Source organism: Aythya marila (genome assembly GCF_965140915.1).
Source record: "Aythya marila genome assembly, chromosome: 1".
Lineage (NCBI taxonomy): Eukaryota > Metazoa > Chordata > Aves > Anseriformes > Anatidae > Aythya > Aythya marila.
The window spans coordinates 102029113-102056535 of record NC_139042.1 but is presented as its reverse complement, the minus strand read 5'-3'; the positions used below and the strand labels follow the sequence as shown (position 1 = coordinate 102056535).

The window sequence follows — 27423 nt, the reverse complement described above, 5'->3', positions numbered from 1 at the left end:
GGTAAATTAAATCTGTAAATCTAGTTCACAGCCCTCATCCAGAAGTGTCCAGGGACCTAACTGTAGTGAAGAGAAAGATTGATGACATTCATACAGGATACAATTTCTGGATCAGATAGTTTGTACTTATAGTGACAGAGTCCCCTCTGTCAACTTAATAGCTCTTAAGAGTCCCCAGGTTCATGAGAGTGGCCAGGTTCATGAGATTGCCAACTGCACAGTTCAAATGCTTTGAAATTAACTTGGAAGACAGTAAGTAGCACTGCCCTTTCTGTTATACCTACAGGAGAGAGACAGCCTTGCAGAGCTTTGCGAAGACACAAAATATGAGAGTCATTCAAATCAAGCTACAGCCTTTGTAACACTCTTTTTTGTAGAATGGTATATTTCTTCATGTAATGTCTGTTAATTGTTGCAATATTGTATTTAGGGAGCCAAAATAGCAGAGTTGCAAACTGTATCTGACGGCTCCACCTCTTGCCAGTATTCTTGAAATGTTAACTAGTTGGTTCTGAAGGAACTTTTACTCCACTTTCCCTGCCAACATTTTTGTTTTATGCCTTTATTTACTGCCTTTAAAACACTCTGAAATTCAATATGATTTATTTACAAAGGAAAAAACAGCAGCGATCACCTGAACTTAGACTTAGTAGACTACTACCACAATTTGGACAGATAATCCATTTGGCAAAACTGTGGGTGGTTTGTTGTATTTGTAGCATGTGTTGTATTTGTAGCATCCCTCATCAACATAAGGGATTTTGCCTCTTGTCCTTTAGAATTCAGCATTCAGGTATGCTTAAGAACGCTTGCATATGTTGTTTAGAGCAATACCTATTCATCATAATAATTGCATTTATTATTCGTAGGTAGCCTTATGAACATGTTCTGGGAGCTGAATCCCCTGGAGCTAGTTTATGGGGGCCTGTTGGTGGGAATAGCAAAAAATAAGAGAGCAGCACATGAAAATATAGTCCATATTTCTGATGCATGTATTTCTACAATGAGCGGGCTGAAGCTGGCTTTAAGAGTAAGGCCTATATTGTGCTTGCATGCACAGTTACAAATCAGGTGCCATCAATCTGCAGATAAAAGACAGAAATAAATTTTACTGGGAAAAAAGAAGGCTCGAAAGCCTTTTATCCCCAGTTAAAATGACCAACAAAATGCCTTTTCAGTTGTGGAAAACATCAGCAGTGTCTCTGAGATTTAGCACTTTTATTCACACCCTTACCTCCCACTGTTCTATATGTTTCAGGCATCAAGCCATGGTAACTGGGGGTCCTGGGGACCTTGGGGACAGTGCTCCCGTACCTGTGGTGGAGGCGTTCAGTTTGCGTATCGTCACTGCAACAATCCAGCTCCTAGAAACAACGGCCGGTACTGCACTGGCAAGAGGGCCATCTATCGCTCCTGCAATGTCACACCCTGCCCAGTAAATGGTATGTTATGTACTTGCTCCAGCCTCTGTTTTCATAGATAGTAAATATTGAACATCTACTGAGAAAAGAAACAACAAAGATCTATTGTACTTCCTTTAAAATGTGCTTACCAAGGCAAGACATTCATCATTCATACAATATGTTAATTCTTCCCCCAACCCCACACTGACTGCAGACAGAAAGGACGTTGAAATGAAAAGAAATTTGTCCTGGAAAATGAACCATCATGCTAGCTCTAGTCCTTCATAGCATGGGAAGATTGCTAAAAAAGTTAAAAAGAGGTGAAGTGTTGTAACTTCAAAAATCAAGTTAAAAAGAAATTGGAATAATAGGTGTGAGTGCGTGATGATTTTTATAGCACAGTCTGCAATAGTCGCTAATGATTTGAATAATTCTACAGCTAAATCTTTTCGACAAGAGCAGTGTGAAGCAAGGAATGGCTATCAGTCTGATGCAAAGGGTGTCAAAACATTTGTTGAATGGGTCCCCAAGTATGCTGGAGTGCTTCCTGGAGATGTTTGCAAGCTCACCTGCCGAGCCAAAGGAACTGGCTATTATGTGGTATTTTCTCAAAAGGTAATGGCATCTCCAATCATGACTTCATGTTCAAGCTGCGAAGTATTCTGTATCTTAGAAATCTTTCCGTACAGCAAGGGAAAATAAGTTAGTCATATGATTCAAAGTTTTAACTGTGTCATTAAATATAATGGTTTGATCCAGTGGTTATACAGTAGGACCAGAACTGACCTCTGAAATTAGTCAAGTATTTTCACATTTCAATATGTGGGTTCATAAAAATCTGGGTCTGTTAGTGGATTCTGCACAGGTTTCTTTTCAGTAGTGGATAAATGTTTTTTTGCCTGCAGACTCATTTGTGAGTCTGGTGGCCTTTGGAGGAGAAAGAGTGCCATGAGTAAAAGAACAAATTTTACCCTGAATTTAAGGGAGTCTTAATATATTAAGGGAGTCTAGAGTAACTCATACAAAGCCAATTAATATAAAATAATTAGCCAATTATTGTAGATTTGACTTGCAGTGATGCAATTTGAACTAAAATGTCTCCTACACTTATATCTGCAGTTTTCTGCCTCTAAATGTTATGAGGATATATGCATTAATAAGGTGAACTGATATGCTCAAGTGAGAGGCTATATACAAGTACTGATATCATTATTATTAATAAACTGTAAGCTCATCATTAAAGTCAGGGTCATTTTAGTGTTTTATGCTAGAGTTATCTGTCACTGCTTTCAGCCCCTGCCTAAACCTCATCTGCTTTAGTGCTGTGAATGTTAGAGAAACTCAGTCTGGGCTGCCGGGATAGGAACTCTGTTCTGTATGGGTCACGTAAATAAGTAACTTTTTTTACCAGTTAGATTCACAAACCAATTTATTTTTATTTTATCTGTGGTAATTTTAACTAACAGGCATTTGATTACCTAGGTAACTGATGGTACTGAATGTCGACCATACAGTAATTCGGTCTGCGTCCGGGGAAAATGCATCCGAACTGGTTGTGATGGCATCATCGGTTCAAAGCTCCAGTATGATAAGTGCGGGGTATGTGGAGGAGACAATTCCAGCTGCACAAAGGTCATGGGAACCTTTACCAAAAAGAGGTATTGATCTAGAGTATTAGCAAATATTTAAAAAATACTTGCTGTGCAAATAGTATCTCTACTTGTCTGTGCCTTCCTTCCTTCCTTCCTTCCTTCCTTCCTTCCTTCCTTCCTTCCTTCCTTCCTTCCTTCCTTCCTTCCTTCCTTCCTTCCTTCCTTCCTTCCTTCCTTCCTTCCCTCCTTCCTTCCTTCCTTCCTTCCTTCCTTCCTTCTTTCTCTGAATTCAATTTACTTGATGTTTACAGATATTTACAGCTGGCCTCTTAATAATACCCTGAAACTTGCAAATAATCACCTGTCAAAACACTGTACCTAGTTCATTTCTGACATAAAGTACAAGTGATACAGGTGAGCAGACTAAGGCATAGAATCTTATGTTATTTGCCAGTCTTGCTGTGGCAGATGACTTGTGGTTTGTAGAGGAGAGAGGGAAGGGAAGAGAGGGATGCATCAGACAGTTGTTGAGGTCAGAATACTCCGTGTGTATCTGAAACTGCATTTCCCAGGTGATGCTGCGTTAGGAAGTTATGCTCTGGGAATCTGTTTGATCTCATCTAACTTTGAACACTAAGTATATCCCACCTGATTAAGTGACAGAATCCTTGTGTAAGTTAGTGGAGAGAAGCAGCAGACAACATTAGAGTACAGCTGTAAAAGTCGTCCTTGGCAGCTGAGAGGGATTATACCCTAAAAATACCTTTTCACACCACTCAGTATACAGGGAGCTTAAATGACTAGATGAAATGTCAGAAGTGGCATTTTCTACATCCCTTAGTGTTCACTAGGATCATATTGATCTCCAGATGTACTTCTTTTAAGTTAAAATATTTATAGCAGTTATCTGTAGGACGTTTTTCTGTCAGAATATTCAGCTTTTAACTACAATACTTCTTAATATGAACAAAAGAAAAGCAACATCCCCATGTTTTTTCCTGACCATATTGAGAGCAGCAGCAAGCTTTTTACAGATTACCAATGTCAAATAAGTCTGCCTTCTGTCTGAATTCTTGTTTCCCTCCCCCTTCCATTCTTAAGGTTCATAAAAGAATGAGATTTTTTTTACTATCATTTGTATAGATTCCAAGGTTTTAGAGGACCACTGTAGTGACCTACTCTTAGGAACTTTTAGCTGAACATTTATACTCAGCATCTTGCAACTGAATTAGTGTACCATCTTTTAAAATTTACAGAAACTTTATTTTGCTTAGTATCTTCCAAATTAGCATATGGAATGCTACTACAAGTTGAAATCTGAGTCCTGAAATGACTTTTTATTTCTATACATTTCAACGTACTAACTAATAGCAGTCAAAAATATCTCTGAGTGTTTTTTTTTTTCCAAAAATAAATATAACCAATATTCTTCTCAGTAAACCAATGATTACTCACCTAGGGATGCCAAAACACCTCTTCCAAAAAGAATGGAATTTCCATCCAATTTAGTACTTATATAAACCAGATCTATTCTAATCTGTAAATATTGAAATGTCTGAGCTGTCTAAATGAAGAAGGCAGTGCAAGATATTCATGTGCTTTAGCAATGATCCTTGTGGTGCAGACCGGGCTCCAGCAAAGATGCTAAAGGGACTCCATGAATTTTAGTGAAGCCAGATTTGTAGTGTAGATATACTTGGAATCAGTGAGATTCTACTGTAATTATACCTATGAAGGTACCATCTTATTCTAAAAATCATGACTTTAACTGAAATGAGACCAGTCAGAGAATAAAATATTAATTCAACCTCAGTGCATTTGAAGAGCTGTCCCATATAGAAAGTAATAAATAATCAAGCAGTTCTAACTTGATTTTGATTGAATTTGCATTGTCAAGAATTTATTTTTTACTGGGAATATTGTTTGAGATGATTCCTTTATGCAAGTGACTGACTTCAAAAAAAGAAAAAAAAAAAACTTCATTAAAATAGTGAAATCTCAATTGTCTGTAAACTATTTTTGTATATAAAAGGGCAGTGGCTCTAGTAAAATTATCTTTCTCCACTGAAAAATAGCAGCTCCCTCTTTGCTATCCACTATAAACCAACCTGTATTTTAAATGTACAGGGAAATTATTAAATGTGTAAGAGAAAACTAATATTTTCCATTGTAGACAATTGCCATAACAACATTTGTTTGTACTTTTTTCCCTTAGAGCAATCAAAACACAATCTTCTGGAGAACTCTTTCGTAATAACTTTTTTTTTAAAAGGCTGTAAAGTTAAATAGTCAGAAGTTGGGAAATAGGAGAATGAAAGATGCACATGCTTCTTTTTGCACATGAAATATTGAAGAAAATGTTGCGTTCTCTAGCATTTCTTTTAATTTTTGAAGAAATGATTTTGTAACTTTAATAATATGTTTTAACAGAGCTCTTTTGGCAACTGTTAAGTAAAAATATTTGTGCAGTGCTGTGGAGCAGAGTCACCCATCCTGTTTTTTGCACCATATTCCTTCACGTTTATAGAGCTGCTAAATCAAGGGACTTTTAGTAGTTGTCCTATAACTGCTTGAAATAGCATGGGAATAGCACTAGTGTTTAATCTGCAGTCTCTGCAGTCTTTACTTTTGCAACCAAAAATTTGCAAAGGTAGTAGTCTATTCTTTAAACAATTCCAAGGGACCCCATTCACTATTATACATTTTAAGTATATTTTCTCATTCCCTTTCCTCTAGATGTTTCAGCACTAACCTTTTCAGATTTGAGGTACTTGCAGAATGGTTTTATCACAAAATTAGAAATGAAAATAAATGTTTCCAAAGTCCAGCTGGTAGCTTACAGCTTTGTACAGCATTCAGACTTTTCTGTTTATCCATACAGTTAAAACAAATAATATACTTGAGATAGTAAAAAATTTTAGCACACTTGCAGGTTTTGAATGCTTGTCACTTTTGGTAGAAAAGTTAAATATCTTCTTTTAAGTCTGCATTAAAACATTTCAAAGTAGAAACTAAGAGAACTTCGTGGTACAAATTAAACATTTGAGTGTACCTTGTGTTAGACACTTAACAATTAATCTTCGGCTTTATGAATTTCAAAGTAAACAAATTTTTTCTCAGTGATCAAGATTATTTTAAAATGTTCCCAAGGTACCTCTATCCAGCTGTTACTCTGCTCATGCTTCCCTTAATCATCATTATAGCAAAGACAGCAAGAAACAGCTGTAACCAATGCATATCTCATTATCTTTCCTTGGCAGGCAGAACGTGCATCGTATTTCATATCTCCCACCCTTTGCTGAAATATATAAGCTATCTGTTATTCTTCATTCCTTTTGTATCTGACTCATGTAAAATCATTACTAATGCTAAAGATTAAGCAATTTGAAGTAAGTGCAGTAGAAATTTCTTCAAGAACATAAAGAACAGTACACAAGACAAATAACGAAACCCGATTAAACTAATCTTAGATGTGCCGCTAGCCAGATGGATTCAAGTAAAGATGCATCGTACCAGTAACTTCATTAGACTTAAGGTTTATTTCACACCAGCTACTGAGTACTTTCTTTTTCTCTTTTTTCTTTCTCCCCCCTCATTCAGTAAGGGCTACACAGATATAGTGAAAATCCCAGAAGGGGCAACTCACATCAAAGTTCGGCAATTCAAGACTAAGGACCAGAGCAGGTTTACTGCCTACCTGGCCCTGAAAAAGAAAAATGGTGAGTACCTTGTCAATGGAAAATATATGATCTCCACTTCAGAAACAATCATTGACATCAATGGGACTGTCATGAACTATAGTGGCTGGAGTCACAAAGATGATTTCTTGCATGCGATGGGACACTCTGCGACAAAAGAGGTTCTTATTGTGCAGATACTTGCAACTGACCCAACTCAACCCGTGGATGTCCGTTACAGTTTCTTCGTGCCAAAGAAGCAAGGGCAAATGACTAACTCTGTCACCGGCAGTGGCAGCAATAGCAAAGTAACTCCACAGCTCATGCAGCCCCGGTGGGTTACGGGGCCGTGGCTTTCTTGTTCTCGAACATGTGACACAGGATGGCACACCAGGACTGTCCAGTGCAAAGATGGGCATGGAAAACTAGCTAAAGGATGTCTTCTCTCTCAGAGACCGTCAGCATTTAAACAGTGCTTGTTGAAAAAGTGTTAACCTGTGGTTGTGATCTTCTTTAAAAGAGGTTTGATGAAGCCATTTTTGACATACCGGTATTAGGTCTGCCCAGACAGAGAGAAGCAAAGGCTTCGATGTACTTACATATAGTCTCAAATTATGGGCAGAATCTGCCTATTTGGACCAAATGAAGATGTGCACTGCTTTAAAAAATAGTAGGGTGATCTTAATATGTCAAAAACCTAAGCATTAAAGTTGTTATAAGCCCTCTGCGTCTGCAAAAATATAAAATAAAATAATAAAAAAGAAGAAAAACTAGTGAATGGAGGATCCTGGAATATTTGAAGGTTACAGAATCATCTCCCCATTTTTCACCTACCTCTAATACAGTATGTCCTTAGAAAATGTCACTTGTACCCATGATACCACAGTAGCTTATTTTATACTGTTTTGTAAATATATTTGATTTTGTATGTCACTTTATATCACTTGGTTCTATTAAAAAAAAAAAAAAAGACAAACTATATAAGCAAAGTGATTGACCAAAGTATATCTACAGCCCTGTGGACTTGGTCCAGTCTTCAGAAATGGCTGCAGATGTTTTACTGGAAAATGAAGAGCTTGCTACTGGTTTTAAAAAGTAATACTTTTTGGTTTTGACAAAAGGAAATGCATTTTTGTTCCAGGAATTTCCTGACAGCAGATCATAATTCTGACAAATACTGTGTTTCCACCAAGAAATTCTCAAAAGGAGCATTGCAGCAGTTCACAGACCAGGGATCCCCACAAGTACATTGCTCAAATACCAGCACCATCAGCAGCTCCTTACTATGTGTATGTCACACACACATAGCAGGAGGATTTGGCTGCTAGAAAGAATGTGTATACCTTCGACTTAGTAAACTTTCCATTAGCTCCAGCTGTGTCACAGCACGGGGCCTTTCTTGTCGATGAACAATAGCTGCTAGTTCCTTTTATCCATAAAACAAAGGCATACTGTATTTTGTAGAAACTAGTTAGAGAACCAAAAATTACAGGTAAGATAAACAAGTGTCTTCTAACTCAGATATTCTGAGGCTGTATACAACTGCTTTCTCTGTTATTTTCTCTATGGCTTCCACCTTGAATCTAACAATGTGTGATGCACCTACATCTTTTGAAGAGGCTATAAAGGTCGGAAAACACAGCAAGCAGTTAATATTTTATCACTGTTTTGTCCATCATGTCTAACTCTGGTATTCATCTTACCAGCAAAAGTTTGTAACTATTTGTCTTTTTGTTTGTCGATTTTTTTGTTTGTTTTTATTTTTTTTTAAGCTGTAGAACTTATTCATATTTTGTATATCTACCACATTTGGGAGGCAGAGGGGTCATTAGAAAGTCAAACCACATCAGGATGTGGAAGACTTACCCAATATCAATAAGGCTGTTTCCACAGTACAGGCAGTAGCTAGTAATAATTTTCTTTGGCAGCAGCTTCTGAATCCCATTATTGTCTGGTTGAAGTTGTGTGACCGAGGAAGGGTATTTCAACATATACAGATAACAGGTGGAGGCTTGACACCAACCCTGTTAGTATTGCTTCCTTTTTATCATCAGGGTTTGAATAAAGCCCTAGAATAACAGGTACCAAAAGAAATGGTCATGATCTGCTAATGAAAATAGAAGCCCATCTGTCTTTTATTTTTCAGTTCATCCACCCAGGAGAATGTAAAACTGTAGGAGCATTTTCAGACACAACTGTGAGTCAGTGGTATTTGAGCACTGAACTTCCCTAGACTCTTCTAGGAAAAATCCCAGTCATGAAATCAGTAAAGAAAACATGTTGGCTTGTGTAGTGAGAAGGTCAGGTCTCACTCCAGGCTGACATAAACATGTTTTTGCAACTGAGGCGTGTTTGTGTGAATTCTAGAAAGCATGTGATGATTTTAAAACAGCATAGAGTTGCTACATCTACCAGTATGAAACTGGAGAAATATCTGTTTTTGTACTCTATTATAAGTAAACAGGAATAGGGTTAGGGCCTCATCCTCCCTAAAACTGAATTACAAAGGAATGTTACTAGTCATCTTCGGTTTTCAAGAATAGTATGACCTAATAGAAGTAGTCCTATAAAAAACATGGGTCTTGAGGAAAATTCTCTTGTTAATAACTGACATCACCCTATTAACTTAGATCAAGGCTCTGAATATTTGCAAACTTCTGGAAAGTTAAGATTTTTGCTTCATCTAAACAAATGTTTCAGAACTTCTCACGAAAGTTCATAGTAAGTATAAACCATCAGGAAAGGAAAAGTAAGGAGATTTAATGTGCATAGACTTAATATTTGTCTTGGCATACAGATGCTTTATTAAGTGGCATTTCTTTTTCCTATGTTTTATCAGAATAGAGAACGTACAAGTATTTGTGTTTGCATCATAGTAGTAATTTATTACGAACAAAATGAGTAAAGCTTTTGGATGCTACTCAGATTCCAGAAGAATACCATAAGCTGGTATAAATTTAAAGCTTTCTTAGATCAAGACTATCTTTTTTTTAGAAAGATTATTTATAAAAATTAAATAAATATGGAAACTAAACAAAGCAAATATATGTGCAAAAGAAGTTTCCTTTATATGGTGAGAGGGCAAAGGGGACAGACAAAGGAAGCAATCCTAAAAATGCAAGATGAACTAGACCAGCCTGCTCTGTTTAACACTTGCTTTTTAGCAGATCTTTGTAATCAGACTCTAATTGCCAACCTTGCTTTTTTCAGTCATAGCTATTTCATGTAACTGATGAATGAAAAATCAATGCAAGGTATGTGACTTTGTCGTTTCAACTTGTGTTTCAAACTAAATTCTTTGTTGGCCACACATTGCTTATATTACTACCAAGTCATGCCAAACAAGATTCATAAAATGCTTCCTCTGGATAGAGACACAGTCTAAGAAGCCCAGAGTATTACTCTGTGCATGGAAGTAAACAATAGTCAGTGTTAAACTCACTGCAGGTTTTTTGGGACACATCTCCAATGCTTTCAGTGGAGTTCAGCCCCTTAAAATCTGTGTTCTTCCGAGCATCTGCTTTTCAAATATGACAGCCTCATTATGAAAAAGTCTATCATCTTTGTTTTGCCTGTATACCTGAAATTCAATTTAGCTGCCCTCCTGTGGAAACAGTTTTATCACAAGGAAGAGAGGAAATAATCTTGTGGATTAATCACAATTGTTAAAAAAAAAAAAAAAAAGAAAAAAAAAAGCAACACAGCACTGAAAAAAATAAAATAATTTATTGTTTTTACAACTGGTATGTGAACGGATGTAATGAATTTATTTATTCTTATTTAACAAAAATACCAATTGTGCAAATTCTATATTTAAAATGTTTGCTATCATCTCTGTCTCTCTCTTTCTTGCTCTCTCTCTAATTTATGCTTCAAATTTGTGTTGAAAGTACACCTTGTGAGTTTACATAATGTATGGCACTGGTTATTTTTTTGTTTGTTTTTATTTAGAAATCTTTCTGTATGAAACAGGAGTATATGTGTATACGTGTGTGCACACTGTATAGATGTATATTCTTTTTTCTGCTACCACCTTAGACAAGTTGTAGATTTCTAAGTTTGTGACACCTCATGCTCAAAGGAGCTTTGTTACACTTCAGCTCTAGAATCTCTCAGCTAGCAAGTCTTAGAGGTCTGTGGATCACCAAAAAAAAAAAACACATCCATGCTCCTAAAGCGATCAGACAACAGACTCCATAAAGGTGCGAAAGGTGCATGCAATTCTTATGACGCACCTTGGTAATTTAGCACTGAAGATGGTAAGAGTCCTACCATTTGCACCAGATTTGGTTTATGTAGACTGAACCATTAAAAAAGCTGCCTTTTCAGTCTTTTCACCATTTATATACTTACATACATTTGCTTCATTATATTCCAGCTCATCACACCACGTCAGGCAAAGTTAGACACTAAAATCCAGCCAAGCATGCATTCCAAGTATTTCCTTGAAAATAATGGTATCTGCTTACTTCCACTGTTCGTCCAGTCCAAATTCTGCTGAACTCAAGGGAACTTGCACTGGACTCATTATGAGGTGAAAAATGCAATATAAATAAACTCATAAAATCAATTTATTTAACGATACAAATTATTTCTGTAACCACTTCACTGTAAGGACAGTACTACAGACAGCAAATAATCTATTTCAAATGACCAAAAAGTACCTTTCTCATTAGTGTCTAGATTCACACAAGTTAAACTCCAGCTCAGCCTCTGTGTGCGCTGTTTGCTGCCGTCAAGGCACTACCCAAGACCCTGAGCCAGCCACAAGGCTTTAGATAAAATTACAACAACCAATGGGTAATGGTCTCCCTTAAGACCCACTCCAAAATGCCAGGAAATGACAGTAAGCCTTGACTTTGATAATCTTTAGGGCAGGCTTTAAATAGGATTCATAAGGATGAAACATTAATAATGTTAGGTTTTCAGCAAAACATTTAGGCGACTGTTTTTTCTCATGTTCATGAATGCTGTGCTGTTTTTTGTCACTGAGGAAGATGGAGCCTATGGCAAGAGCCAAAATTAGATTTTCTGAGCATGGGCTGAAATTTTCAGGGGAAAAAAAAAAAAAAAAAAAAAAAAAGTTGCTGATTTTGAGGTCTTTGTTCCTTTTTTTAATTAACTGATTAGTTTTTATAGAGTTATTGAGAGTACATCACTGCATTCATACTTGCCATTGGTAACATTTTCAAGAAGGTTTTTTTGTTGTTTTGTTTTTGTTTGGGTACACTGAATGCCAGCTTGTATAGTAAAGGTAGTTCAGCATTCTTGTTTCAAAAAACATTGCTAATGCAAACATTTCTGGTTTATCATGTGTAGTGGTAATGACTCTTAACCTGAGACAACTTGTCAGATAGTCAGCTGGCATCACAATATATAGCTCTGGGGTAGCTCTGCCAGTTTTCAGTGGCAGCACACAAACACTGAAAAGCCCCAAACACCTTGTTAATCTTCTAGGTAAATGGCTGCAGAGCTTCTCTCCAGATACCCTGTAACAAACATCTTGATAGTGTCCAGCCACTCTGCGCAGTACAGAGTTACAGATTGAACCCAAAACTCACAATGCTGTTTGCCCTGAAACCTGTCTGCAGAGGCTCACAGTAGCTGTAAGGACACTAAAAGCATTTCCACATGTCAGATAGAATCTCATATAGTCCGTGTTGAAATGCATAGGTGGACACACAGAACTTAGCTATAGCTAAATGGAAATGTATATTTTTGTATGTGCGCTTGCATATACATGTGTATGTATAAACATGTTCACATACGCATACACATGAACAAGTATTCGAGTCTCCATTAGTCCCATTCACAGGGCAAAATACGTAGGTATATCTAACACCAGTGCAACTAAATTCAGAGTATTTTTTTTTACATCATTTGGCTTTGCAGGAGCTGCTTCAGACATATACCACTCTAGGTGACAACATAATTTCTCTTGTAATTTATAGGAACTGGTTTACACAATTTATCATATGAACTGTGAAGTTTTCTAATAGTTTTATCATATGAAACATACTCCTTGACAGTCAAGCTTATATGCATTGCTAAAATCTCATCAGATATAGGAAATAATACACTGTATTCAAGTAAATTGGAGACAGTGTGTATCCCTGTATAGCAATAAAAATACTTAATTTCTATTGTCAGGTCATTGCCTAACATCAGATAAAATTAGAGAGGTATTCTAGGGAAGACTAACAGGAAAGCACAACCTTTATTTTTTCTTATTTTTTTTCATGTGCCTCTTTGTACACTCTATTGGCGTCAACATATTCCGGAAAGTGTCACTTTGTGCATTATAGATAACTTGACTGAAATACTGGTACCCTTTGAAAACTAAGATGTGTCACAAAACTTTTTTTCATTCTAATTTGTGTCTAATATAAGAGAATTAACATTTTTAGAGCACTACTATGTCAGCCAGTTTACACCATAATTAATATGTTATGCAAAATATAAATTCATTTGAACTGAATTGTACAAGGTCTACACTGTACTATGACACATTGAAGGCCAATATTTTGTTTTGTTAACTATTACATATGTATAATTTACCAGTTGTAATCTTAAAACACTTGATTCTGTGATTTCAGTAAAAGTAATAAATATAAACTGTATCATAGGTCCAGGTACTTGTTCTATATGGTATATTTGTGGGCTACTGTTTGCCATTTGTGACCCACTAATGACAGGTAAGCTAAAAGAGACTGAGCTGATCACTAAATTAAGTGATTTATGTGAAAGTGTTCTTTTGAGTCATTAAATATAACAGAGGAGTGCAGAAAACAGTGTGTACAGTCCCTTTCTAGAGCCTTAGACAAAGTCCAGTAGATATAGTATACACTGGTGATCACCTGAGCCCCTGCAAAGCCCCCATGAAATCCGTGAGACCTATACAAAAGCATCATCCAACAGAATTAGACAGTGGATTAAGATAGAGTGAGATTCATAATTATCAATGTAAACCTAACTAGAGTAGTAAAAAGCAGCCAGAACAAGTAATGAAAACATACAGTTTGTGCAAAAACGGTAGTAAAGCATGTATCAAAGGAAAGAGAAAAGCAGCAACTAAGGCGATTGGGCTGTTAAGAAAGAATGACTTACACACTCCAGTTGAAGCATGGCTCTTAAAACACTTTAGTACTAAGACTTATTTTTCCAATAGAACTGCACTATTATATTATGCATTATAATTCAATTTCCATGCTGATTTCTTGCTTATCCTTTCTAATTCCGTAACACTAAGTTGGAGTTTTTCACGTTCCCTAAAATGATGTGCTCTTTCCAAAAGTGAGAGCAAACCCAACTCAAAAACTGTCTCACCCCATCCATGTGCATGTCTAATCTATTGTTTGCTGACATTTTTTTGAATTTTGGACTTTGCTTATTTGTTATTGTTGTTGTTTGTTTGATTTATATTGTTTTACAGATTCTAAATTATGTTGATTCTTATTTACAGAAACCATGTACTCATGCCTAAGAATAGCTTTTCTTCCTAGGTTGTTCATACAATGGCAGTGAAGCTTTACAGAGCAGCCAGTACTTATAAAGACAGGCCCAAAATGTATAATAATCTGTTACACTACATACAAGTGTGCTTGAACCACATTACGTAAGAACGATCAGGCTAGTGCTTGTTACAGTACATGTCTAGATCTACATATATATACACACACAATATAATATATCTGTATATACTCTGTATGTATATAAACGTTTCAGAAAACCTTGTTTACACACTTACACTAGATGTTTTTAAGACTGGTCACTGCACATCAGAAAGAATACTATGTTCAACATCAGTGAAGAATGCAGTGAAAATCCTGTGCAAGAGTGCATTTTTACCATTTATCCTGCCTAAAGGGCTGAGGGAGGTTATTCACCTGTTCCACAGTCTCTTCAATAATAAGTGACTTAACAGGTTTTCTGCCTTCCCTTCATCTTTTTAGGTCCCGGGTCAGGTCAAAGCCTCCACTCATTCCTCATCTCCCCCTGCCCACCTGCAAGTAGAAACAGCAGTTGTACAACCTATTCCATAATTTTGTCCTCTACTTTTAAGTATTTTTTGTCTGTTACAGGACTCCACAAGTATTAACACCTCAGTGATACTTCAGTACTTCCTTCATATTTTTGTCTGCAAAACAAGCTGCAGTGTCACCAAATGATTATGGCAGGTGCTATCTTCACAAAATTATGTTTTTATTTCCTATTTTAGAGTATGCAGTAGCTCAGAAAAAGCCATTACTGAGAATGGAAATCCATTCATATACAAATCAAATACAACAGAGACAGCAGTATAGACTTTCTCAAATGTCCAAGGCTGTCATAATTCCATTACTGTGCAGGGACTGTTCTGTATCAGGAAGATGAACTCATTCTCTCTTAATGTATTTTCCATCTCTTCATAATGTGACATTTCACCTCTTCAGAAACCACACATAATTACATACGATGGGGGAGACTTACTCCCAAGACTCAGAACTTATAGACCCAAGTCTCATTATTAGTTTGGGATGCAAGATGCATTTGATTCAATTTTAGTTTCCAGCCAAACTGATCCTTTAAAAAATATCTTGGAAACCAAAATATATTAAATAATCAAACAAGAAAATGCCCAAGTCTTTCCACATTGCCTACACTGTTGCCTCACTCTTCTTACACTACGCAAAGACCCAAGTAATGAATTCATCATGCTTACACCACTCAGCATTCTACACTGACCCAGCAATAGGGTTGAAGTGAAAATGTAGGGGAAAAAATATTATAATAAAAATCCATGGAAAGAAATTATTATTTTCCATGGTTTCCCTTGATTATTCTGGGAAAAGTATGCTTAAGGAAAAATGCACACATTTAAAAATCTTAAGATTTTAAGAAAATCTTAAGCAACTGCTTGATAAAGCTTTGTTGTAGCAATCATGCAACCTAAGGATTTAGTTATTAAAATGGCCATGGCAGCCATCACCACCACAGTCTCACTACTCCAGGTGTTGCAGTTTGGTTCAATGATGTCACTTTACTGCTTCCATTCTTCCCATTCCTCTGTCCCAGTAAGCCTTTACCTAAAGAACCCATGTCTTCAGAACTAAAAGCAAACCCTCTGCAGCGGACCAAGTTCTGCTGTCCAGACTTACATTAGTAATGATGCTTCCAAACAGCCCTCAAATGGAGCCAGGTGGGTGCATAAAAAAAAAAAAAAAAAAAAACGGGCTCCCTGCCCTTGCAGCTTCCAGAAGCACAGCAGTGGGGAGCTAATGCTAGTGGGCGAAGCCAGCTGAACCTGCAGATCCTGCATGTGTGCAAGATGTGCAAGAACATGCCTATCTCCAGCATAGCTGAGTGCTTCACACAGGTGTGCATCATAAATATGTTCTTTTTATAGCTGCAGCTCTGCTAATCGCTGTTTCTCTCCTATTTACCCATTTGTGGTGTGGGCTTTCTTTTTGTTGTTTTGTGTGTCTGTGTGTGTGTCTGTGTGTGTGTGTCTGTGTGTGTGTGTCTGTGTCTGTGTGTGTGTGTGTGTGTGTGTGTGTAGAGCTGCTCACTTGCAGAACTGTTGTTGAAATAGGTCAGGCACCGGTGTGTGCTTATTAAACGCTCAGAATTGAAACTTCCCTGTTTTCCACAGAAATTTAGTACAGCATGAAGTGAGTGCCCTGGCAGCAGGTGTTCTGCCTGGACCCTCTGTTGATGGAAGCTGGATCTTCTCACGGTGACTGATAATTTTGCTTATTTAATAATAGAGGGCCATTATGCCCTGATGAGGTTTGCAGATATAAATCCTGCTCTAGCTGTGTGGATAACTACTGAGGAGCACACGCCTGGGTCAGACACACAGAGATTTGCAAAGAATGTGCAAATTACCCTCAGCAAGCAATCCCGCAGAGGCCCACTGGAAACCTGCTGCACGCAGCCACAAAGCAGTGAAAGTACCACAGAGAAACATCTGCTGGTAGACCAGAAATGCATCTGAGAAGGGAACATCACCCCAGTACCGTCCCCAGCAGCCTCAGGTAACTAACATCTTGAAATAGTTGAAGCCTGGCGGCTGGCCACCTCAGCAATTGCTGACATGGCAGCGACCCAAGGGGTTGGCAAACAGGCTGCTGTGCTACCTAGTAAAGGTGGTCTGTAACTAAAGGGTAACGAAAATTATACTGGAAACTTTCTGAGCACTTTAAAGTGGTCTGTTTAAGACAGAACCCTGCCCACTGGAAGTGGTCCTTTCTGAAGGCCTTGCTGTACTTACCAATGTTTTTGTCCAGAAAAAACAGCGTTACAGGCATTCTGTGTGGGCTGGGAGGAATATTTTCACGCTAATATTTATGTGGCATGCTGAGATCTAACAGCTATCCAGAGGGTTTTTGGCTAATATTTCATTTAACTACACGCTGCAGAAAACTCCCAAACAAAAGCACGTGAAATGGCAGGCTCCTCAGGGGCAAACCAGGTGGCAGAGGGGCCACCAACGATAGCGGTGACAGTCTCTGCATGATGACCCAGTGGCTGTAGAGAGATGGGCTCTTTTGATAGGAATTTGAGTTATGAAAGGATTTAAGGGGAAATTACCAACCAGTCTGGCATTCAAATGCCAAAATACACAATCAGACTCTTGGCCATACAGGCAAGCTGTAATGTTCTTCAAAGGGAGAAAGGAAATGGCAGGACTTCTCTGTGCAAAGCTTAGCCTCTTAATGTATACAGGAAATCATCATCAAGATGCTAGCCCTTAATCAGGTTAAAAGGAGGCAACGAAGTGAATTATTATTTATGAAGAACTTCTCCTCTGGAGGAGAGGAGAAGGAACCAAAGGATGTTTTATTTCACTCTCCATCAAAATAATTATTATTTTGGAATGAGTTTGTTATGTATTTCTGGCTATTATTTTTCCCAAAATAGTTTCTGAACGCAAGGCAGAGTCAGAGCCAGAACCCAAGGCAACCTGTGAGGTTGCTGCAGAACAACTTTGCCTCCAAAAGGTTTCTGCCTGCCTCAGCCTGCAGAAGGCCTTTCCAGTGAGACTCCAGTCTGAGGCTTGTGCTCCCCAGAGCCTGCATGTTCTACCCCAAGAGCCTTTTTCTTTGGCTGCATTCATAATGTTTATTTAAATCATCACCTGGTTTGTCTTCAGACCTAGCCAGATTTCTAGAAGTATGTAAGAGAACAATAAAGTCCTAGAAGATTAGAAAAGAGGGATATTGGCAAAAGAGGGGGGGGGGGGGGAATTTCATTTCCAACTACAAAGGAAAAAAAAGGGGGGAAAGGTCCAAGGAGCAAGAGTATCTATGAACAGTATCTCCTCTGTCTTGAATCTGGATGTAAGCCATAGCCAAGCAGTGTCCAAAAACTCTGAAAAATTTAGGGGGTTGAATTTGATATTGTAGAAATCAATTTATTAGGGGGAAAATGTAAAATACAAAGTAAAACGGCTAAAATAAGAGAGTATATAGAGGGGGAAAAAAAGATTTTACTTTCAGTTTGATACATTGAAGGACAAGAAACAACTAATAAGAGAGTTCAGTTTAGGATTATTTCATATGAGATTAAATTTACCAGAAAAAGGTAAGCAACAGCAACAACAAAGATTCTAAAATATCTACAGATTTCAAGATTTCAATTAGAAATTAGATCTTCAATTAGATGAAGATTGCAGAGCTCAGAATGTGGATATTGTTACTTTAAAAAAAAAAAAAAAAAAAATTACAGCCCAGATGGATTTAGGGGCTTAAGTCTTTTTAACAATTTAAATAAAGTCATAGTTGATTTATTGAATTAGATATGCCAGGAGGCTCCTACTCTTGGACTGAAGCAATTGTAACTGCAATATACATTACAATTCACAAAGGGGTGGGAGTGAATAACTCATTCCTGATGCACTTCCTAATATAACACTTTCTTTTAAAGCAAACTGTTAGTAGACAGAATAGAAAGTTTCTTTGATACATGTATTTGTGTCAGCAGGATATACTATAGGAAACACCTCGTAGACAAGGGATTTAGATGTGATCTTGACTAACTACTGCCCCAGGGCTCTTCATGTCTCCAAACAGAGACGCTGGCTGAATGGAAAAGGAGAGTGGGCACACTCCTCCTCTCTGCTGGACCTGAGTAGGGGTCCTGGCTGAAGGAGCATCATTACAATGAGTAGCAAAGGCTCATTGAAGAACAGTCTCATAGGTGCTGACCCCAGACAACTGTGAGAATTAAAGGATAAAGTTTGCCTGGGAATCAGTGTTCAAGCAGGACTATGAGTCCAATTCACCTGACTGGTTCAGTAAAGGTGCCATGAGTAAATGAGCCTGGTCATTTGGGACACATGTCAAAGCACTGCAGGAAAGTAGCTAGTGGACCGCAAAAACTAAATTGGTATTCATATGGCAGTAGGCAGAGGTTATTTCAGTGGTGTGAAATATTTTCTGATTCCAACTGAAAAAAAAAAAAAAAAAGTGCCAAAGCAATTTGCCAGTGACAATAATGTGTGGTGTAATTTTGAGGATGAAAAACTTTTTGCTGGGCTTGACCCGGTATAAACCACCCCTGTAGAAAATCCCTGGGCCTACTACAGTAATACTTAGTGTTAACCAAATGTATCTGTGCTTTTTATCTAAGTAGTATCTGCCACTTGAATATTGATACATTATGTCTACACTTAAGGCAGAGCCCTTAGTCTTGATTTAAGACTAACTCATGCCTTTAAATCATTTCAGTGAATTTGTAAGTCCCATCCTTAAAAACATATATATATATATATACACACACACATATATATATTTCAGTCTGCTATTTAACACCACAGTGTGATTCTAGCCAAGCCCTGAAATCCCACGCAAGGCAGATTATATTCAGTGCTCTGGCTGTCTACATATTTTCCTCCCCTATGTACCTTACAAGCCAATGCCTGAATACAGTCCTCGAAGCATATCCTTAGCATACAACCAGGAGACCACATTTAGCATTCTGTCACCCATCATATTGAACTGATTGATTCTACCAGGATTGTTAATAAAAGCATACTTTCAAAAAAGTATCTTTACTTAAAGGCTTTTTTTTTTTTATGGCATAGTAGTTATGGCAACTGCTTCCTGCCACCTCCGCTGCCAAAAGCCACAATCCATCCATGAAAAAGCGTTCCACCATCCAAACACATTTTTCAGTGGACAGCAGCATTCCCTGGCTGGAGCTCACTCTTCCCTTCCCTTCTAGCAAACTGGAAGCCAAACAAAATTTGTAACAAATGTGAGCTGAAAGTAAGGAATTAAGTGAACTTCTTACAAATGATTTTGTGCTTTTACACGTACATACAAGGGGAAAAAAAAAATAAAAAAAATAAAAAAAAGGAAAAAAAATCTCAGGGAGGGATAAGATGGGGCAGAAAAAGCCATCCACCTCATAAGGTCTGTTCAATGAAAGAAAATGTTTTTCTTTCCTAGAATACATGTTTGGGATTCAAACTCTCTAAAAGTCTTGGCATAATAGCAATTAAGAAGTTGGTGAGTTAGTTTCCCGTCTCTTTCTGTTTTATTCTACCTTAGAGGTAAGTGACTTGACTTTTTTTTTTAAGTCTGGTGTATTTCCTGCATAATGATCAACATTTCCTTTATGATTTTGAAAATAAAGTGTTATTGTTCTTTACTGCTACTGAATCTCTGCTTCCATGAGCTGAATAATTCTTGAATTTAGCACTTGACAGCAAAGGCGAAGCCTTAAAAAAAAAGCTTTAAAATTATCTTTATGGACTTATTTCTAATATTACTTTCCCTCCTTCAGCTTAATTCCAATGCACAGTTGTATGTAGCTTCCTTGTCTTTCCATTGTCCCATTGCCTGTGACCTTTTACCCACTCAGAAAATAATTAACACATTTTCCAGCAGATAGTTGGATGATTTCATGCTCTCCTATTATGAGAAAACATTATAACAGACCTCTTCAGCAAACACTCTAACATACTGTTCTTCAAGCCACTGTACAGGGAATGAATGTGAATGGACAAGAATGTCAGAATGCAATGAATCTGGAACCACAATGTTGAGATAAATAGCCACTTACAAGGAGTTCTCTTATAGGCTGAATTAGGATTTGTTTGTTTTTTATTTTTTAACTACAACACAACCAACATAGGTCACCTCAATTTTTAGCTGGGGGTAAGAAGAAGACTTGAATTCCAGTAATAATTTGGCACTATACTCATCGTTGTCATTAATAATTTCCACCACAGTAGCTTCAGTCTACAAGGCATTTTGCAGACAAATTGCAGAAGCACAGTGTAAGCAGCATAAACACCCAAAAGCACATATACATATACAAGCTTAAAATTTACAGAAAATAGAGTGGAAGCAACTTCAGAGAGAGAGAGAGAGGTCCAATCCAAAACTGTGAGGTCAACACTGCTACAGTTTTTCTTCCAAGCCCAGCAATAGGACTGTGGCACCTAGTGTTCTGTGTCACGATGGTTTTCACCAGTTAGGACCCTTTTTCTCCCCATGAGGTACTTATCTTACTGACACTTTTGCCTTTAGATGGATTTTCACTGCCTCCATGAAAGTGATGTATTAAATAGCTATGTCAGGAATTTTGGCTTCTTTTATACAATAACCATACAAAGCTGTTGCAACAACAATTCAGGGTATTTAGAAATCCCTTCCCACTGGTTAGCTTCATAGCAGCAGTCATCAAGTGCCCCCCTTACACGTTCTTAGCATGCACGGGAGTTATGATTTCCAGGAAGGCAAATGGCTAATGGTGGAGTTACGTGAGTTCACTCTGCAATTCCAAAACAGAAGAATGCTTATACCAACAGTGGTCTGCTCCTCGCTTTTGTCTACAGTTCCCAAACTTGAGACAGAATGCATTGCAATGGTATACAACAGTAGAATGAAAAGAAATTAGAAGAAGGGGAAAACACATACGTACAACCCTGCAGCTTACCTTCTGATATATGTTGTTCATACTGCAAAACAAAATAAAATTCATATTTCCAAGGATTCACTGATAAATTCATTGTTTGGATTTTCTCCCAAACAAGTTATGTTGGGTTGATCCAGGACCAAGCTAGCTTAAAGAAAGGGCTGCCATTCAAAATGTAATCCCCAAGTTTCTGATAACTGTGAAATTGAACTGTAAGATTTCAGAATTCACCTATGTTTACCTAGGTCAAATGAAGTGGTGACAAATAGAGAGGCACCAGAGGATACCATTATCCCTGTTTCCCAGAGGAAGCAACTGGAAGACATAAAATCCATAGTTATCCTGTTTTAAGTCACACAGTGAGCAGAAGCACAGCCAGTAAAGTACCATGGGCTGCTAGGTTCCCAAACAGCAATCTAAAATAACTGTTCCTCTCCTACCAGTGTTTTTAACGGCTGCTTTCAGCATCAGGTTGGCTCTCTTGGTTATTTTTCTCATTCAGGCTTCCTCTTGCAACTGCATCCACAGAAGCAGTTCCCCACTGGTGATGGAAGTACTATTTCTGCCTAAAGCAACTCTTGAAGTGTCTTTAAAGAGCCAACCTGGGCACCTTACCTAGTCAATGGAGAAAAGCAGATACATGGAAGGTGGAACACTTGGGGCTTTTGCCACTGATCTTTGATAAGACCAACTGTGTTCATGTTTCTCTCAATTGACTACAAAGAGGGTGGAGAGTGTCCAAGTTAATAGATGCGGAGGAGGCTGTCACTGTTGATCAGATGAATCCATCCCTGGCCTCACACTGCTCTACAGACTACTTTATGGTACAATGGTTGATATTTATGCAAGTTGTTTGATAAAGACAAACACTGCTGTCATAAATTATTTCCAGTGGCATGTTGTCTGCCAAGAGTATAAACTATAACACTATTCCACTTATCCTTTTTTGCATGTAAATACATGAAACTGTAGCAACTGTTTCAGTCTTTCAAAAAATAAAAATATAAAAAATGACACTGTGGAGGGGATTCCTTAGACTTGGAATCTGCATATGAAATAGTCTTTATAGGTACCTTTTAGATTCTACAGAGGAAAATGGGCACTTCACACATGCTATTAATTTCACCCTACGGTAGATGTCCATAATAGGCTAGATGAATTGCACATTACAAATGCGTATTTCTTTCCAGTGACAAAGGGACATAGGGTTCAGATGCAGACAGCTACAATGCAGATGTCTAAAGCTGAGTGAGATGAATCTCATTCCAGGTCTCAAAAGGGCTGAAAGAGCTTGCAAGAGATATCCTGTTTCCAAGGAGTTTTCAAGTAAAATCTCAGTTCCAAATGGTACTATAATTCTTTCCAAAAATTGACTGGATGGAGGAAGGTTTGTTCTGCAGCATTTTTTTTCACTGAGCTACCATTGTGAGAATTAGTAATGTTCCAGTTCAGACTCTTACTCTCTATCATCCCTCCCCCTTACCTCCTCCAACTCTTACTTCATTGCAAAATTATCTTTAAGCTTGTGTAAGAAACTATACATCCTCTTCAGTACAGAAAATATCTACAGTGAGTTCAAAACTCTTTGCAATGTAAATGCTGTGTATATGCATATTGTGATGATTTTAAGAAAAATGCTTCTCTTCCCCCCCTTCTTTAAAATATATTTCTGTAGAGCGTAAGTGGATCTCATTTGTTTTCTAGGACTGTTACTTGCAGAATTTTTAACCAATATGATGTTGTTTAAAATCAAATTATGAAAGTCTTGGAGAGACACCAAGTTATTTGCATCATTTAGCCTTAATATACTATATTTAAATACTATGTTACTCCAGACCTTTTTAAGTTAATTACTTACGTATATTTTAGTACTGACTATTGCAGCTGAGTATCCCTATTGCACAACTAATATTGGTAAGACTTTAGCTTCAACAAGCTGTGACAATAAGGTTGAAAATGTCACCATGCACAACCTGAAAAGGCCATGGTGGCTTTGTACGCTCCATGCTGTGCAGAATCTCTCACTTTCAGTGAGCAGATCTTTTTCCTGTGCTAAAAAAATAATAATAATAATAATAATTTTTTAAAAAAAGGAAAAAAAAAATAAGAAAACCCACCTCCTCACCCATTCATTCTGTGCGCTTCTGCTGTCTCTTCTTTTTTGGCTTTTTTACCCATAGTGAATAAAGGCAACCAAGCCAGCTGGTGCTTCCATGCCTGTGCACAGCTTTTCCACAGGTGGCACTCAGTTCTCTTGAATACACTCCAATTTATTCTCTTAAGAAAATCCCAACATCCATGTTTCTGTTTTATTACAACAAAATAGCAGTTGCAATCATATTGTAACCAAATGATTATATGAGTCAAATGCCTTTCCTGAGCTGTCAAAAAAGAATAAAAGAAGAAAAAACTCCACAAACATAAAATTTTGACTTCCTTTTCTGAGCCAATACAATCAATTTAAATGCCTTTAAATTCATGAGTGCATAGAGCTATGGAGAACTCAGTGCTTCTTAGGAGTCCATTCTGGCTGTGTCAGTAAGAAATGCAGAACTGAGCAAAATACTAAAGACTCACTGAGGGAACAAGCTTTGGAAAATGTGGTGAAAGAAGTTTTTGTATCCAAGCAGACTTTACACTGTTTGATCCCCGCATCTCTCACAGTTCCTGGGATGTTTTTTGTTTGTTTGTTTGTTTGTTTTTATCCTTCTACTTTATCTCTGGGTTAACAGGCAACCACATTCAAAAGAGAAAATACATGGGAATCAAACATTTGTGGAAGGCAATGGGTCTCTCAAATCTTTTTGGTACCCAAGTGACTTCTGCTCTAAGCAAAGGCGGTGTTCTTTCATTTGTGTTGTTTACTTTTACATGTGAGATTTGATTAAAGTCGTGAAACTGAAATTGTAGAAAGAAAAAAAAAAATGACTCTAGGATGTAAAGTTTCTTCCTCTAGTGCTTTTTCTGAACACTCTCATCGTTAAGTTGTTTGTTGTGTTTGTTTGTTTTTTTCCACCTTCAGCTATTTCATCATAAACTGGGAGGTGACTAGTAGAAATATGTCTTGTTCTTCCCGGCACAGACCAACTAAGCTAATTTAAAAATGAAAATAATCAGCCCTACATGTTTAAGAAGGTAGTGACAATAGGCCAGAGTCTGTCCTTGCTAACACTTGCTAATGCATGCAGCTCTGTTTGGATTGTTGGAATTACTCCACATTGCACTCACATAAATAAAAGCACTTCTGGCCCAACAACCACATATTTACAGAGGTCAATATATAGTGGTGGCATCGGTAGCTCTGAAAGAATCAAATATTTTAACTACAGTGCCTAACTCCTGAGTAATTTTAACACAATTATGCTACTCACCAAATGTCGCATTGTCATGTTTAGAAAAGTATAAATGTTTTCATGTGGTGTAGAAAAGTAATATTTACGTACAAAGTTTTTCTGCTTATATAAGTGTGCTTGTCCTCAGTTTTACTGTTGGTCTAACATAGAATTATCTAAGGGGATTTCTACTTTTGCACACAAAATTACAGAACTAAGCTATTGAACTATTTCTTTGAATATTCTTAGCTATTTTTATGCATGCATGTGTTTGTGTTTGTGTATGTCCATATAGCAGGTAGAGCAACTAAAGGTTTTTTAGTGCCATCTTTTGGGTGGCCCTTATACTACAGAACAGATTATTCAAATCAATTACACATTTGCTGTCTTTTCCTAACCACGTGGTACAAGCTTCTTAAACTTGTTTCTAGAGTGTCTGGAGGTTGGTTGAGGGTGGGGAGGGTTGGGGGTACAATAATTATTTTATTTTATTTTCAGATTACAGCTCTCTATAAGATTTTGCTTTCTAAAGTGTATTAGCATTTAAGGTCTCTAAAGAACAAATGGACAGAGTGCAGAGATAAAGGGGGCTGCACCAGTTACAGGCTGTGCTAGTTGGGGGTGCAAGTGTGGGGTCACTATTTGCTGCCATGGGACCAACCAGCCAGGATCCATGAAAGGAATGCAACAAGGTATGACTGGTCACAGCCAGTGTAATACACCATAGAGGTAGACCAGTGCTCAGTAGCTGGGTGAGAAAATATGTGTTTAGACCTCTGGTTTGGCATGAGGGTGTTGTGGAGCTGCTGGGGATGGGAAGTGCCTTACCAGTCTCATACCAAATTGCAGAGTTGAGGGAAAAAATGGGTCAGAGGAGTCTCACCCACAGCACCTCTTTGAAACAGGACAGCTATTACAGTTCCTGTAAGCTCCTTTAAGGCACTCCTATGGTGAAGTATATGTCCATACTTGCAAAACCAATCAAATGTCATATTTGGCTTAGACTATTTGGTTCATGATGACTGCAAATTACCCTGATAGGTAGCAGACACCTATGTTAAACTGCATTTTTATTTTTGTTTTTCAATTTTCAGGAGACTGTTTTTAAAATTGCTTACCTTTAATTACATGATTTTAATCTTCTTCCAGAATCAAAACACTTCCAGCCCTCTCTACAACCACAGTTAAGTGAAGCCCATACATGGTTGAGTGGCAGTAGTCAGATAACAGACAAGCTCAATGTGAGGATGAATTGCTGGGAGTGTTTCCATGCTGCATAAAAAAAAAATCCCCTAACCCTTTCTTAGAACACAAATCCCCAAACCCTAAGCCAAAAAATATTTTCCTATTTAGATATACTGTTTTTTTCCAACTTTGGCTCGTGTTTGTTCAGTTTTATAAGATAATCATCTATTTATCCCAGTCACACCCTATATCACAAACTTTCTTCTTTCTGATTCCTAACATCAGACCAACAGTAAACTCATTACTTCTATTCCATCTTTATTCCATATTCCTTCCTACCTCCAAAAACAGATCATATGTCAAACATTTAAAAAAAAAAAGCACCCAAAAATCCAACTACACACCTACATCCATGCCATAAAATCAAATGCCTACATGAAATACTACACCCAGGGTAGTGGTAACTAATAACCAAATCTAGCCATAAAACTGCCCTTCCACAGATGGTCTAAGATAGGATTAGATGACAATGTCCCTTTGAAAAGGCCTGTTGTCAACTGATTTTGTCTTAAGCAAGAACAAATTCAATGGAGTGAAGTATGAAATTCTTTCAGCAGGGTTTTCTTCCACCTTGATGAGAAGAGAGATGCCTTTCTTCTCCTAATCCCTTACTACCCTGGGACAAACATGCTAACTGGCTACTCCCTATGGAAAAGTGTGCCATAGGAAGAGTACAGGACTTGGAGATAGCTGGGCTTTGGGTATCCCCTTGCCAGTAAGGTAAGCACACACAGAGCAGGTCAAGGTTCACGCTGTGCTTCCTGACTCATGATCCCAGAGACTGTATAGACAGAGCCAAAGGCATTATTCATGTGTGTAACATTTACTTTAGATATTTACAGCATTTGGCCTTGAAGTCTAGAGCACCAGCTGACCCTTTTTTGCTAGCTGTTATGCTTGAAATGACATATGCACACACTGCAAAATTTTGGACAAGGCAGCCTCCCAAACAAAATGCTGATGTCTGCAATTAAACTTATCTCTGTGTGGAAATGCTCCCTAGGCACCAATTCCTAGGCCAAGTGCTTGTTGGAGGCTTTCTGGAGGTGTCAGAAGGTTTGCATTCCCCTACCCTTGGATAATCAAACACAGCTCACAAGCTTGTTTGGATGTTGAAATAAGCCCAAAGAGGGAGTTTATGCCTGTATAGTTTATAGCATTTTAGGCATGTGAGCCTGGAAGGTATTGCCTTCATTAGTGTATTCCTTCCTCTGCTGTGACAGGAGGTAGATACAGGTAATTCAGTTCAGAAATTCATCATGTGCCC

General features: G+C 37.7%; 1 protein-coding gene across 2 annotated transcripts in view; it reads left to right on the top strand.

The window, feature by feature from the left end:
* ADAMTS5 (ADAM metallopeptidase with thrombospondin type 1 motif 5) overlaps positions 1 to 13279 on the top strand; it is a 48516-nt gene extending 35237 nt beyond the window's left edge. The window contains exons 5-9 of one of the 2 annotated variants that reach the window (XM_082780793.1): positions 1259 to 1442; positions 1843 to 2018; positions 2886 to 3061; positions 6596 to 6714; positions 7814 to 13279. In XM_082780793.1, coding sequence (XP_082636919.1) covers positions 1259 to 1442; positions 1843 to 2018; positions 2886 to 3061; positions 6596 to 6714; positions 7814 to 7824 — 666 coding nt within the window. In that variant the 3' untranslated portion in view covers positions 7825 to 13279. Of the gene's footprint in view, positions 1 to 1258; positions 1443 to 1842; positions 2019 to 2885; positions 3062 to 6595 lie in introns of both variants that reach the window. The other variant, XM_082780792.1, reaches the window with a different exon arrangement.
* The last annotated feature ends 14144 nt before the right edge of the window (positions 13280 to 27423 follow it).